Below are 16,263 nucleotides of genomic sequence, written 5' to 3' on the forward strand. Positions count from 1 at the left end.
ACTTTGTTATTTTGTACAACTGAAACTAATAAAAAAAGAATATAGTAGAGAGAATACAAAATTAATATGTAAGATAAATTAGGCATTCTAACAATAAACAGGTCTATTCAATTTCTACCAACAAAAGGAGCATATAGAATTAGTCCAAGTATATAGCCCAAGGAGCCAAGAACTTTAGACACAGAAGATATTTCAGTAAGTTAAGACCCATGGTGATGAGAAAACAGTCTTTTTACTTTTTCTCTAATTGAGCTATAATTGACCCACAACAATATTCACTTTAGGTATACCAGACAATTCTTGATCAACCCTGGCAAATGAGGACAGAATGAACTTGAATAATTAAAAATTAAGGAAAACCCCCGACTTCACCGAGAACTTTCCCTGCAGACTTTTATCCAGAACTCTTAATAAGGAGAAAAGTTATGGTTTTGGATCATGCCAATACCTCACCCAACATAATAAGTGGGGGTTCTTCATCTGGGGGCCATGACTTCAAAGAGGCCACTTATAGACTTAAGGATGGCAATGAACCCCGGAACCCATATACAAAATCACAAGCACGTGTGGTATTTTTCAGGGCGAAGAGCCGTAGCTTTTGTCCTATCATCAAGGAGGCCTTGACCTGAGAAAGGTTAGGAAACATAGATGAGACAGAAGTACAGGCCCCACACGTGTGTGTGTGCCGGAGACAGAAGGTGACAGACCAATGCGTCAGCCTGTACATCCTGCCCCGTGTGAACAGGGACGTATACCTGTGCTATTTGTCACAGCGGGCCAGCACGGACGCCTCGGATCCCACCCGCATTAGGAAACCTTACCCCTCTGGGAGGTGAGGCGTTCAAAGGTACCACACCACACAGAGCCCCCTGCAAATCAGCTCAAGTCTCTGCCCTGGAGGAGCCAAGCCTAGCGAAAGACCTCAAGCCGCTGTCTTCAACCACAGACCGAAAGAGCAGGCTGGGGCCAAGGCGTTCAGAGATTGCCAGTCACACGTAGTCTTCACAGCCAAGCTGACTTTCTCAGCAGAAATCACTACCATGTTTATCCAAAGGGTGGTGAAAGAAATGTTTTCTGTCTTCTCTAAATGTAAACAGCCACTACCAAACTACACAAGTTTTTTCTTTCTTGTTCTCTGCAATTAAATCCCAAACCCATACTTAGGACTCTGGGTTTGACGAATGTGGCGTCAGGTCACCATTCTCCCCCTTTTGCCCCCCGCCTTGGCTTCCTGGAAATCACTCAAAAGAACAAGAAACAAAACCACAAACTCTGTTTTTGGCGAAGCAGGGACACAGTTGAATACCATGAAATAGGTGGAAGAGCTGCTAAAGAGTAAATACCGAGCACGGGCGAGGCACGCAGTAAAAAGCGAAACATGCTTCTGGAAGGTGAAGGCGTGGCTGGAGAAACTGGCCAGGCTCTAAGGATAGAGAAACAGCACCCAATGAGGAATCCTACAAATGCGCCCCCTGCAGGAAGCAGCCGGAGGCTTGGAGGCACTGTGAAAACCTCCCCAGCTGCTTATCTCCCATACGGAAGAAAACTGAAAATTAAAGAAACTCATACATAAAACCTCAGCTGGCCTGGTCTAGAAATAAATTCATCTTCTACAAGAAGGTGACGTTAAGAGAACCAACAGAGGAGCACAGGGCATATAATGGATCTAAAAATAAGAGGGAGGGTGGAAGAGAGACCCAGATGGCTGATGATAAATACACAAAAGACAGAGCACGTCACTCTTCTACTAAAGGGACTCTACCGAGGCGCCTCATCTCACTCAGGGTGAAGGCCAGTCACGCTGATGGCACACGGAGGGGCCCTGCCCCTCTTCCTGACCTGTGTGACCTCATCTCTTAGCGCTTCCCCTCATGCCTGCTCTCACCCCTCCCTGGCCCTATTGCTTTAACTTGCTTGCACATCCCAGCCTCAGGGCATTTGCACGGGCTCTTCCCTCCACCTGGCTGCTCTTCCTCCAGATACCCACGTGGCTGTGACAAACTACTCTTCTTGACCAAACTCGACTCAACCTCCCCTCAGCTCTTTTTCAACTAGGGCTTGGTTTTTGGATGTCCATGTTCCTCTATGCATTGTCCACTTTTAGCAAAAATTCTTCTAAGTCAGTTTCCCCATCCTCCGTATCTCATCACCTCTGATTGGGTTCCTCACCCTCCATGCCCCAGGTGATGTCCAATCACCCCAGCCTGCCTTCAACAAAGCTCCTGTTAGGCTGGTTGAGCCAGAGTGCCCCCTGACCCCTGATGTTTCCTCAGTAATTTTCCACCCATTGACCCCACCCTGCTCTTTGGCCATAATTCCCACTTGCCCATGCTGTGCTCACAGTTAACCCCAATCTCTCTCCCCCACAGCAAGACCCCATGCAGTGGTCCCTACACCTGTCACAACAGTAGTTCCCCCACGAATAAAGTCTGCCTTACGTCTTACCAAGTGTCACAAATGATTTCTTCTTTAACACCTGCTCCCTTATCTCCAGAGTCATTGCTCAACTGACAACCATTTGATTGAGGCCTTCCCTGACCGTTCCTATTTAAAACTGCACCAGCCCCTCCGCAACACTCACTTATCAGCCCTCCTTACAGTCATTAGAAGTAGTAAGTCTATAAAGGCAACACAATCCTAAAGAAAGTAACATCAGTAACATGTTTTGGGTTTTTTTTGGCGTGGAGGTGGAAACAGACTAGACAAACTGATTCTAAAGTTCATAAGGAGTAAGTATTTTTATTAAATTTATTGGGGTGACACTGGTTAGTAAAATTATATAGGTTTCAAGTGTACAATTCTATATCATCTATATATTGCATTGTGTATTCAATCAACACCCAGAGTCAGTTCTTCACCACAGATTTGATCCCCTTTTCCCTCTTCTACCATCCTGCGGAGTCTCCCCCTTACTGTCTAGGAACCACTACATTGTTGTGTCTATGAGTTTTTGTTTCTTTGTCTTGTTCCTTTGTTGCTTTCAGTTTTGTTGTTTTTTTAAAACAGGACTTTATTGGGTAATAGTGTGTACTTACAGGACTTTTTCCAGGTCAAGCTGTTGTCCGTTCAATCTTGGTTGTGGAGGGCGCAGCTCAGCTCCAGGTCCAGTTGCTATTGTTAGTTGCAGGGGGCACAGCCCACCATCCCTTGCGGGAGTCGAACCGGCAACCTTGTGGTTGAAAGGACGCGCTCCAACTAACTAAGCCATCCGGGAGCTCAGCGGCAGCTCAGCTCAAGGTGCCATGTTCAATCTTAATTGCAGGGGGCACCGCCCACCATCCCTTGTGGGAGTCGAGGAATTGAACCGGCAACCTTGTGGTTGAGAGCCCACTGGCCCATGTGGGAATCGAACCAACAGCCTTTGGAGTTAGGAGCACGGAGCTCCAACCGCCAGAGCCACTGGGCTGGTCCTGCTGCTTTCAGTTTTATCTCCCACATATGAGTGAAATCATATGGTTCTTGACTTTTTCTGTCTGATTTATTTCACTTAGCATAATAATCTCAAGATCCATCCATGTTGTTGCAAATGGAAGTATTTCATCTTTTCTTATGGCTAATATTACATTGTATGTATGTACCACATCTTCTTTATCTAACCATCTATTGAAGGACACTTTGGTTGTTTCCATGTCTTGGCCACCATAAATAATGCTGCAATGAATATCGGGGTACATATATCTTTATGGATAAATGTTTTCAGATTTTTTGGGTAGATACCCAGGAGAAGGACTGCTGGGTCATCTGGTATTTCTAATTTTTTGAGGAACCGCCACAGTTTCTCACAGCAGCTGCACCAATTTACATTCCCAACGACAGTGTATGAGGGTTCCTTTCTCTCCAACACTTATTACTTGTCTTGTTGATAACAGCCATTCTAACAGATGTGAGGTGATATCTCAGATTTTGATTTGCATTTCCCTACTAGCTAGTGAAATTAAGCATTTTTTCATTTATCTGTTGGCCATTTGTATGTCTTCTTCGGAGAAGTGCCTGTTCAGGTCCTCTGCCCACTTTTTAATTGGACAGTTTTTTGTTGTTGTTTTTGTGTTTGAGTTGTACACCTTCTTTATATATTTTGGATATTAGCTCCTTATTGGAGTGTTGTTTGCAAATATCTTTTACCATTTGGTTGGTTGCCTCTTTGTTTTGTTGATGGTTTCTTTTGATGTGCAGAAGCTCTTTACTTTGATATAGCTTTTACTTCCTTTGCCTTTGAGGTCAAATTCATAAAATCCTCTTTGAATCCAAAGTCTATAAGTTCAATACTTACCGTATTTCCCTGAAAATAAGACCTAACCAGAAAATAAGCCCTAGCATGATTTTTCAGGATGCTCGTAATATAAGACCTACCTCAAAAATAAGCCCCAGTTAAAATCGTCAGCCAGATGGATGCATTTAGTGCATCCATTGCAACACACGACGGATGTATTGAACTATAAAATAATAATAATAATATATAATTAAATATAAATAAATGTTATTGACATTAATACTTAAAGTAAATGATAATATAAATTATAATTAAGTATTTGTAAATACCCAAGCAGGCGCCTTTGAACGAGAGGTAAAAGCCTTTGTAAACAGATGAACTTGAGACTTATTGCCAAAGGACCAATAGGAGTACACACACAACGCACGAATAACGTGCACACTTGATAATGAACGGATGTGTTTATGTCTAATATGAATCTTCGTAATTCAATACGTCATGTGTTATAATAGACTTAATTAATGCACTCGTGTGAAATAAAGAAACGTTTTCTGAATTTTGGTGCCTGCAGTTTTCCGTTGCTTTTGTGTGGACCATCACTCTTAACTGTCATCATTTTCATTGCCACTCCTGTCTCACAAGTCTTCAGTTAACACTTGATTTAATGGTAGATTTAAAAGAAATAATATTTTGACCCCCAGACAAGATGAATGCAAAAAGAAAGAGCTATTGCGTCAAGTACAAGAAAGGAATCGTGGAGCACTCCCAGGGCAAGAATCTCACGGCTTTCTGCAAAGAGAAGAAGTTGGATCTCCAAATGTTCCAAAAATGGCGAGCAGAATAACCTCAGTCAACAGGTGGATGAGGGAAATGCTAAGAAGCACAAGTGTGGATCAGGTCGGCAACCATTGTTTACTGAGCTGGAAGACGTCATATGTGAATGGATTGCTGACAGAAGAGCAAAAGCTTTGGTTGTGCACAGGGCTGATATTCAAGCATTTGCCCTTGCAATGGCACCATAGTTAGAAATAGCCCCAGAAGAATTCAAAGCATCACAACACTGGCTGGACGGTTTCCTTCAGTGATATGAACTGTCTCCAAGATTGACAACATTGTTCAAGCTGGAAAATACTGAAGTTATTAAATGTGCACTTGCATTCAAGTCCTTTGTTGATGGCATCAAATTTTTTAAATACCAATTTTCGAACATGATTGCTATGGATGAAACTGCAGTGTTTATGGGCCAAGGATCTCAAATGACAATTGACCAGAGGGGTGCCTCGTCAATCTACATTCCCTCCACTGGTTACAAAAGTGCACGTGTTACCTGTATATTTGCAATTCATCTGGGTGAAAAGAAAGCCCCACCTCTAATCATCACTAAGGGCAAGAAAGGTAAGGTTGAACATGTTTCAGGCATTTACGTTCTTAAAACCAAAAAGCCTAGTGCACACAAGCAGTTATAAGGAAATGGGTTGATTTAATGCTGCCACTTGTTTTGTGAGGTGGCCAAAGAGGTCTGCTAGTCTGGGATTCAGCCAGCACTCACCGCGCTAAAGACATGAAGAACTTCCCTGCAGAGAGAAGAACAGATCAAATGATTCCCGCAGGCATGACTGCCTATCTCCAGACTCTTGATATTGCAATAAACAAACCATTCAACAACTATTTGCACATGGAAATCAATGACTACATTGAAAATAGAATGGAGAGAAATCAGCGTGGAAACTTTGTGAAGCCTAGCCTGCAAGAGGTCGTGACTTGGGTGAAGAATTCATGGGATAAAATCACTGACAGCTGTGTTGCCAATACACTACAAGCAAGCTATCTGGACAAGAAGTGCTCATTTAAGGAGAGCTCTATTGCTGGACAGGAGAGATCGGGGCCAATGGTCCTATAGGAAATGGAGCTGCAAGAAATTCAAGCTGGAATTCAGGGTTTGGAGAGTTATGACGATGTTTCAGAAAAAGATGACATGACTGTATTTGAATAAATGTAGATTGTTGTACATGAAAAAATACCTGAAAATAAGCCCTCAAGTGTCTTGGTGCAAAAATTAATATAAGACCCGGTCTTATTTTTGGGGAAATACGGTACACTTTCTTCTATGCAGTTAATTGTTTCAAGTCTCATGTGTAGGTCTTTGAGTAAATTTTGAAAAAACAATGAGGGAGACTAGCCCTACGAAATATTAAAATATTACAGTAATTTACAAAGTGTGGCACACATGTACATAGGCTGAAAGATTAACAGAACTGAATGGAAAGCCCAGAAATAGATCAGGTAGTATGGGAAATTAATAGATGATAAAGGTAGCATTTTAAACCCAAAGGGAAAAAGTAGAATATTTAATAAATTGTACTGGAAAACTGGCCAAAGAACCGGACAAAAAAGATTACTGTATTTTGCCATGTATAATGCACTCTCGTGTATTATGCACACCCATGTTTTTGGCCCAAACTTTCAGGGGAAAAATATTTTAATTTTTTAATTCAAATTTTTATTTGTTTACATTTAGATACTTATTTTTTGTATTATAAAGGAATTTTAGCATTTATTTTTAAATATATTATGGTCCAAGAAATTTTATGTAACAAATAATTATAAAACACAAGAAAAGATACAAGGTACTAGAAATTTTATGTACCCGTAACAAATTTACGATATTTCCGCATCATAGAAGGCTAAGAACTCTTCATTGTTGCAAGTTCGCTGTAAGTTCAACAAAACTGATCATCATATTCCAGGGTATTACTTTGCATATGGATATCGTTATTGATTTCTAGAGGTACACTTTTAACTCATAAGCATAAATAAAAGAATTAAAAACATTTACACAGACACGGAATTAGTACTGCCGGTGTATAATGAGCATCCTTATTTTTCCCTCACAAATTTGGGCAAAAAAATGTGCGAAATACGGTAAGTTAGATTCATACAGCAAACCTCTGCACACAAAGTTCTAAATACATCAAAGGCTTAAATGTAAAAACTGAAGTAACAAAAGTTTCAGAAGAAAGCATAGAGATTGATTTTTATATCAATGTGGGAAAAGGCCTTTCTGTGAATGACTCAAAACTCTGAATAAATATGACTACAAATATAACAAAAATAAAGTTTCATAAAAGGAAATATAAGCAATAGCAACTAGGGAAATATCTGCAACTTAATACAGCAGGCACAGGGCTAATTTCTCTAATATTTTAAGGACTCTCTAAAAAATAAAGAAAAGAAAATCATAAATAACCCAATAGAAAATATGAAGTACAGGCAAATGATATAAACAAGGAGTTCACAGGAAAGAAATTACAAATTGACCCTAAATCCATGAAAATATGCTCAACCTTAACAATAAAATTAGAACTGCTAATTAAAACTATCCTAAATGCCATTTTCCCCTTACCCCATTAGCAGAGATCAAACAATTTCATCATATTATGCTTGGGTAGGGGGCAACAGGCATGCTCAGATCCATCCTTCCTAACATTTCAGTAATACCTAGAAGTACCTGGAATTATTACAACACTTTGCTCTAGAGGTTTGGTCTCGAGGTTTTATACACCAATAGCGTGCTTCCCTTTAATTTACCGACAGGAAATCAAATGCATTAAGTAGTTAACTAACATTAAAAAACTCACAAGGTAAGTCACTGAGCTAGGTGGGAAAACACAAGTTAGACAATTAACTGCTTGTTGAAACACTAGTCTTTCCAGTAGCACTTAGAGACCCATTTTGGTGAGAAAACAGAAATCAGAAACATTAAGAGAGATTTCAACTTGTTAGGTATCCCCATCTCCACTATTCTGTGTAACGTTTTTCCATGTTGTTTGATAAATACACAATCACCAGCTATTTCTCCACGTAGTAAATAATAGCCAATATCATAGGAGACTAAAGTTCTAGATAGGAAATGTATGCACATGTGTCATCCAAGAGGGTTGGAATCAACTTCTTCCAAACTCCTGTTAATGCTGATGTTTTGACATGTGCTGTTGTTGTTGGTCCCTGCATAGAGCGCAGGCAGAGCAGACGCAGCATCACTCCACAGGGCCCTCGGCTGTTCAGAGCACCGAGCACTGGCTTCAACCTCCAGTCGGGGCTGGTCTAGTTGCTCAGCGGGAGTGGCCTGTCCTTCGAAGCCTTGACGCCAGGCACTGACTCCTCCTCTCTAGCTGTGAAGGTCTAGATGGCATCTTCTTCCAATAGAAGGCTGTTTTGTCTACACTGAAATCTGTGGTCAGGTAGCCGCCTCCATGAATTACCTTAGGTAGATCTTCTGGAGAACGTGCTGCAGCCTCTCCATCAGCACTCGCTGCTTCACCTGGCATTTTCTGTCATGGAAATGGCGTCGTTCCTTAAAGCTCATGAACCAACCTCTGCAGCTTCAAACCTTTCTTCTGCAGCCTCCTCCCCTCTCTCAGCCTTCATAGACTAGAAGAGAGTTAGGGCCTTGCTCCGGCTTAGGCTTTGGTGTAAGAGAATGTTGTGGATCGTTTGTTCTTCTATCCAGACCACTAAAACCTCCACGTGAACAATAGGCTGTTTCACTTTCTTATCATTCATGTGTTCACTGGAGTAGCTCTTTTCATTTCCTTCACGAACTGTCCCTTTCATTCACAACTTGGCTACCTGGTCAAGAGGCCCAGCTTTCAGCCTGTCTTGGCTTTCGACATGCCTTCCTCGCTAAGCGTACGCGTTTCTAGCTTTTGATTTAAAGTGAGGGGCGCGTGACTCTTCTTTCCCTTGAATACTCAGAGGCCCTGGGAGGGTTATTAATCGGTCTGCTTTCAGTACTGTTGTGTCTCAGGGACGAGGGAGGCCTGAGGAGAGGAAGAGAGACGGGGAAATGGGCAGTCGGAGCTGTCAGGACACACACAATGTTTATCGATTAAGTCTGCCATCTTACACGGACGTGGTTTGTGGCACCCCAGTATTGTTGTAATGTTGTTATTACGACAGTAACATCAAAGATCCCCGATCGCAGCTGAGCGTAACAAGTATAATAATAATGAAACATGTGACAGAGAGACACAAAGTGAGCAAATGATGTTGGAAAAGTGGTGCGAACAGACTTGCTTGATGCAGGGTTACCACAAACCTTCAATTTTTTTTTTTTTAAAAAAGCAGTATATGCAAAACACAATAGAGTGAAGCACAGTAAAACGAAGTATGGCTGTATAGACAATAAAAGAATCGTGAGCTGGGCACACACTGCGTCTACTGCCACACGGAGGAATTGTGAACGGACCTAAAGCCAGTCACTGCATGAACTGACCTCTCCTAATCTGTCCATCCAAACAGGGGCGAGTTTAGATCTGAGCTCTGGAACGTTGTTCTTTTCTTGTCGGCATAATGCTCTCAGTTGTTAATTTGCCAATAATGTTCTGGAACAATTTGGCCTTAGTGTGCCCACTGGGAAGGGAAACAGGTCAGCCCACCCAGCCAGTGACTTAACAAGGGAGGCTGTTTTCTGAACAGAAACTGGACCCGAGAAAACTAACTGGGGGTGGGGGTGGTGTCACACATTTGTCTAGTAAAAGAGCTGCAGTTATATGTAACTACCTGATTAAAAAGACTGAATGAGGTGAAGAAGCATTAAGAGCTAGAGGGTTCAAAACTCCAAAAGTGTAGCTGAAGTGAAAATGGAAAGCAGATGGAAAACTGGCGTCAACTGACCACTTTCCCAGAACCAGCCTGTGCTAAGAGGGCAGACAACAAAGGTGGAAGAGAGGGCTGGAGAGGACGAGGGAGCAGAGGTGCAGAAAGAGGGAGTGAGAGGGGGCCAAGGAGGGGTCGGCTCAGCCCAAAGGCAAATGGGGAGTGAGAGGGCACGCGCTTCAGACTAGCAGGACCAGGGACAGAGGAGGTAAGGGTGACAGCAGCCACGAACTTCCTGGCAGGCTGAGAGCTGGGACCATCTATAGAGGGGTCTCTGACAACTCAGGCCGGGGAGTAGTGGGAAAGGAGTCAATGAGGGGGAGTAAGAGGAGGAAAAGAGAGGCACCATCCCCACAAAACCCAGCTGTGCTGCTGGCTCTCCAGCCTGTGAGCGGCACAGCTCGGAGTTAGCGCTGGGGGAGACACCGCAGGAACTGGGGAGGACATGACTGCAGGTTTCATCCCACAGCGAGGGCACAGCTGGCTACACAGGGCTGAACCCAGGAAGATGCAAGGTCAGGATATCCGGACTGGGGAAAGATCCAACACCCCTGCCAAAGTCTGAGCAGCCTGCCAGGGCAGGGGTGTCCGACGTGCTGAGACTTGTCTAGCTGCTGCAGAGTCTAGAAATCGACACCCCCACAGTGGTCGGGCAGGCTTTCCCAATGGCCAGGCCAGTACAAGATCTGCTGCACCAAACACCAAATGGAGAACAACATGAATGATTTCACTGCATCTCAGTTTTTCAACGGCTTAGATAATTGTGACACCACCTCTCATGCATTATGTAAGGATTAGGGTATGATTTAGGAGACGAGCCTTTTCAGGAGCATTAGGTTATGAGTGAGAAGAGAAACCCACTTAAAGTTTAGATGACTGAACACACCTCCCACAAAATGAGGTCCCTCCTAGCTCAAAGATCTACATTTTTATACCCTAAGTACTTACCACAGCATTCACTGTAATTGACCATTCACGAAGGAAGAATCCAGTAGGACAAAGTAGAACAAGTAGGCTTTCTTTTCATACCATTCTATCTTTGCAATTTTTCTTCATAATAATGAACTATTATGTATAGGATTTTTCCTTTTTAATATTTTTTTAACAGGAAATTACATGTGCCAAATAAGACAACTGCAAACCTAGAGGCTCTTGTGGCAACAGCAGTCTGCCCTGTCACGGTACCTTGGCTATGCTGGGTAGTAAATCTCTCGTTTATGTTTTCCACAATTGTTTAACAGTGTCATTTTCATGAGTACATGTGTCAGGTTTAAAGAATGTAAAACATTCTGAATTTATAAAACAAATGAATTATATTTACATAGCAGAAAGATTTACTGCAAGGCTCTTTCACCCAATATCCTCCTCTAGCGCCCAGAAATTGTAACATAACTGACAACACATTTGAGTCGAACTTTGATCAAGAACACATCTGCTGCTCCGAGCAAAGGAGCACACAGCAATACCAAAGCCACACTAGGCTTCCGATGCCCACAACACTGTCATCTCTATCTGATCTCCTTGGTCACTGGCCTGCCTGCCTTCCAAGTCCACCCTGGAGAGACATCCAACTCTGGAAAGCACCGTAAGCACTAACTGAGCCATCCGTAGGGTGTGCTAGCAACATGCTCAACGTCGCGGCAGACAAAGAGCAATTCTGAGCGTGAAAGACTTGGAAAAGTCTAAGGATACCACTACCACCTACCATTTGAGCCCCTACTAGGGGTCAGAGCCGATAATAAACGTCTTTTTTTTAAAGTTTTTATTTATTTTTCAGTTACAGTTGATACACAATATTGTTAATTTTAGGTGTACGACACAGCGATTAAACATTTATATAACTTATGAAGTGATCACCCCGATAACTCTAGTATCCACCTGACACCATACAATTATTACAATATTATTGACTATATTCCCTGTGCTGTACTTTACATCCCCATGAGCATTTTTATAGCTGGCAATTTGTACTTTATAATAAATGTCTTAAAACACTATCTCATTTAATCCCCACGAGAAATCCTTTGAATGGGTATCATCTCCATCCTACCGGTGAGAATTAAGACCCAGAGAAGGCACACACACAGTGCTGGACTTGGGAAGAAAAAGACACAATTTCAAATATTCGCTCTTATTAGTGACCTTGGCATGTCACTGAATTCTCTGAGCCTCAGTCTTCTCAACCATAAAATGGGAGGAAAATGCCACCTCTTCAGTATTTGTGAGGATTAAAGCACTGTGAGTTGGAAAGGGCTATGCTAGTTCATATTATAGAACAATACTAGTTAAGGCCTCTTCTCGGGAAATCACAATTTTGGCTGGAAATATGGAATTAGGGAAATGTTTATCCCATTCCTGATTGTCTCAGACCATCCATGGGGCTTTGGAAACACAAGCCAAGTTTCTGGACTCAACAGTAGGGAACCTCAGGCCTTGCAATACAGGTACCCTGCTTGCCACCAATGAGCCAAACCTTTAGTACCTGGATCTTTACCAGTGCTGTTGAAAATGTGCAGAGAAAACTGAAAATGTATATGCTGTTAGTTCCACCTATAGCCAGCTCTGACTAGGGAGAGTGGACGAGGCCACCCCTTACACAAACATGGCGCTTGAAACATGCACTGTCCAAAGTGACTAGCCAGCAAAGGTCCTGCCACTTGGAGCCTAGGAAGCAGCCATGACAGTGCTGGCCACCTATCGACCTGTCCTGAATCACAGATCACAGAGTCTAACACATGGGTCACAGGCACATATGTCCAGGTATATATTTTTGTCAATTGATTAATCAGTTGAATAACTGTTTTGGCTTTTTAAAAAACACATAGCAACCATGTGTTTAGAAGCTATACTGGTTTTTCCTTTACAATCGCCATATAAGGTATCTATTAAAAATGCATTTAATATAATTGCATTAGTGTAAAATGATTTAAGTGTAAAAGTGACTGAAGACTAAGAAACACTGCCAGAAGCCAACCACGGCAGATTCTGGTCCTGATAATGGCACCAAAAACTGTGCACTAGATGGGCACAGATGACACCTTCAACTGTGCCACCTACAGGAGTGGTCCTAGCTGTGTAAGACTTATGGCTGGGTCAACTTCATGATTCCATTTCTTGCATCTTTTCTAAATGTATTTTTCGTTACTTGTACCATTATGTAAAACCACAGAAAATATCTAGCATCTCAGCTAGAGTAACATCTCTGAATGGAATGTGCTAACTTTTTAATGAAGTAAATATTAAAGCAAAATGTACATAGCTTCCTGTCACTGCTTCCCCCAACTCTTATTTTGAAATTTCCAAGCTACAGAAAAATCCTAAGAATACAAAGTAGAGGAGAAATTGGAACCACCATTCACTGCTGGAGTAGGAAGTGGTACAGGTGCTTTGGAAAAGTTTGGTGGGTCCTTAAAAAGTTAAACATGAAGTTACCATTTGATTTAGCAATTCCACTCCTAGTTATATTCCCAAGAGAAACGAAAATACATGTCCACACAAAAATTGTAGACATGTTCACAGGAGTATTATTCATAACAGCCAAAAAGTAAGAACCACTCAAATGTCCATCAACAGATGAACGAACAAATCAAATGTAGTCTATTCATACAATGGAATATTATTCGGCCATAAAAAGGAATGAAGGGGCCGGCCCGGTGGCTCAGGCGGTTAGAGCTCCGTGCTCCTAACTCCGAAGGCTGCTGGTTCGATTCCCACATGGGCCAGTGGGCTCTCAACCACAAGGTTGCCGGTTCAACTCCTCGACTCCCGCAAGGGATGGTGGGCTCCGCCCCCTGCAACTAGCAACTTGGCAACTGGACCTGGAGCTGAACAGCACCCTCCACAACTAAGATTGAAAGGACAACAACTTGACTTGGAAAAAGTCCTGGAAGTACACACTGTTCCCCAATAAAGTCCTGTTCCCCTTCCCCAATAAAATTTTTAAAACAAACAAAAAAAGGAATGAAGAACTGATACATGCTACATACAATACGTATGAACATTGAAAACAATTATGCTAAGTGAAATAAGCCAGACACAAAGGCCCCATATTGTAGGGTTCCACTTACATGAAATGTCCAGAACAGGCAAATCCAGAGACAAAAAGTAGATTTGTGGCTGCCAGGCTTGAGAGGGCGGGGGAATTGAGGAGTGACTGCTAACGAGTACAGGGTCTCTTTTGGAGGTGATGAAAATGTTCTAAAATTAGATGCTGATGATAGTTGCGTAACTCAGTGACTATATTAAAATCACTGAATTCTGTACTTTAAAATGGTGAATTTTATGGTATTTGAATTAGCTCTATATAAAGATGTTATTTTTTAAAAATGAATACAAAGTAGACCCATATAGCTTTCAATTAGAGTCACCAATTACTAATATTTTGCCACATTTGCTTTCTTTTCTCCACATATGTCGGAGTGTGAACATGCATGTGCACACACACAATTTATGGTTGGGCGATTTAAACTTTTGTAATTGTGACTCCTAAATACTTCAGTATTCTTCTACCTAACCAAAATACAAATGTTACATTTGGGAAATTTAACACCAACACAACACTATTATTTAATACAGAGTCCACAAATTTATTTATCAAAAATCATGCACGGAATTTGGTTATCATATCCATATAGTCTCTTTAAATCTAGAAAAATTCTTTTTTCGTGACATTCACATTTTTTAAGACTCCAGACCACTTATTTCACAGAATGTTCCTAATTTGGGATATGCCTGATAGTTTTCTCATGAACTGATTTAGGTTAAACATTTTTGGCAGATATACTGCATAGGTATATTATAGCCTTCGCGATGTAGGACAAAACCCTCTATTATTATGCCAGAACAGTCGGCATCATTAGTGGTCATGGTAGGGTGACGTTCACCGTTGTTCTTGGTTAGAGGGGACTCTAGCAGACTCCTCCACTATAAAGGTACCTTTTTCCCTTTGCAATTAAGGAGGTGACTATTTGAATCTGTGTAAATATCAAGTTTCCCCAATTATCTTGCAGCCAAAGCTTTTAGCATCCATTCATGATGTGTTATTCTATCCCTTCTGAGTCCTACCTGCATTCATGTGACTAATCACTACTCTCAATTTTATTCCACAAAGTGTGACAGCAAGCTGTGATTTCAACCCTGGATGCACACTGGCGTCACTGGTATCTCTGGGGGTGGGGCCCAGGCAATCGTATTTTTAAATTCCCGGGGTTACTGATTCTGATAAAAAGTAAGCGTGGGGATTCCTCGAGATGGATTTAGAGGAAACTTGCAACAGCTCATTTTGCAAATAAGGGAACTGAGGCCCAAGGAGGTTAGATGGCCAGTGGCACAAAACTTGTTAATGGCATAATTAAGACTTTTAATTTGGAGAGCTTGCATTTTAATATGCCATTCCTTCTGTGTGTTATTCTAAGAATAAAACCAGAAACATGAGTATGTTTCGTATGGTGTTAGGGCTGACCACGGCCTGAAGAGCATATTTCTGCTTTCCAAGGGAATTCTGCCTTTCGTTACATCTGCGCAGTCACCATACGATAGAAGGAATGGGTCGGCTAGTCCGCGAGCTCCTCCGCCCTCAGGGGTCCTGCGACGGCTCAAGCCGGGGACCCAAGACAGAGGCGGAGGTTCCAGGAGCCAGGCGGTGAGCGCTGCAGCGCCGGCGCCGGACCCTCCGGCCGCACGCTGCTGGCGGCGCGCCCCTGCCCCGCCCAGGGACACCCAAAAGTGCGTGGACTCCGGAAACGGTAAAAACCCGCAGGCCCACCCACCCCACTTACCCCGGAGTGATAAACCTTATTCGCTCTTTTAATCTTAATGTCCAGGGAGGTCCCCATCTCGAAAACTCCGCGGCCCGCGCCACTTCCTGCCGCACGTGACCCAAGGAGGAGGGTCACCCCCGCCCTCCCGACAGGAGCCCCGCCCTTTTCTCCTCTCCGCCGGCAGTTGCGTCACGTGACCTCGCGCCCTACGTCTGGTGGACTCCCCCGCCTCCCTTCTTCCGGCGCAGGGGCGGACCTTAGAGCGGGCCGAGGGGGTGTCTCTTTTCGTCCCGCCCCCGCTGGGCGTGAGGGGCGAGATCAGGCTAGCCCCACCCCTCCTCTGAAGACAAAACGCCGGAAATACCCTCCTCCTTGTCGGTTTACTAGAGGGAGAGGGACTCTCGGCTTTCCCGGCGTGCGCCGCGCCGGGGGGCGGTGCCAGAGGTGTGTCGCAGGCTTAACCAGCGCAGGGAAGCTGAGGCTCCCGTCAGGCTGTGCGGTGCAGGGGTGCCGCGTTATTGAGTTGGGTTTGAGGGCGGTGATGACCGGGAACTGCGTTTCTTCCCCGTCACCTTCCGGTCGTCATCTCTAGTCCTCCCCCACTTTCTCCCGGGGATTCTGAGGACTGACGCCCCT

The 16,263-nt window shown here is 43.2% G+C and overlaps 1 protein-coding gene across 1 annotated transcript in view; it reads right to left on the reverse strand.

The window, feature by feature from the left end:
* Nucleotides 1-15,830, reverse strand: part of VPS26C (VPS26 endosomal protein sorting factor C) — a 41,708-nt gene extending 25,878 nt beyond the window's left edge. The window contains exon 1 of the mRNA XM_033128445.1: nucleotides 15,646-15,830. Within this exon, the coding sequence (XP_032984336.1) occupies nucleotides 15,646-15,702 (57 nt within the window). The 5' untranslated portion in view covers nucleotides 15,703-15,830. The remainder of the gene's footprint in view (nucleotides 1-15,645) is intronic.
* Between the last annotated feature and the right edge of the window lie 433 nt (nucleotides 15,831-16,263).

Source organism: Rhinolophus ferrumequinum, chromosome 2 (assembly GCF_004115265.2).
Source record: "Rhinolophus ferrumequinum isolate MPI-CBG mRhiFer1 chromosome 2, mRhiFer1_v1.p, whole genome shotgun sequence".
NCBI lineage: Eukaryota > Metazoa > Chordata > Mammalia > Chiroptera > Rhinolophidae > Rhinolophus > Rhinolophus ferrumequinum.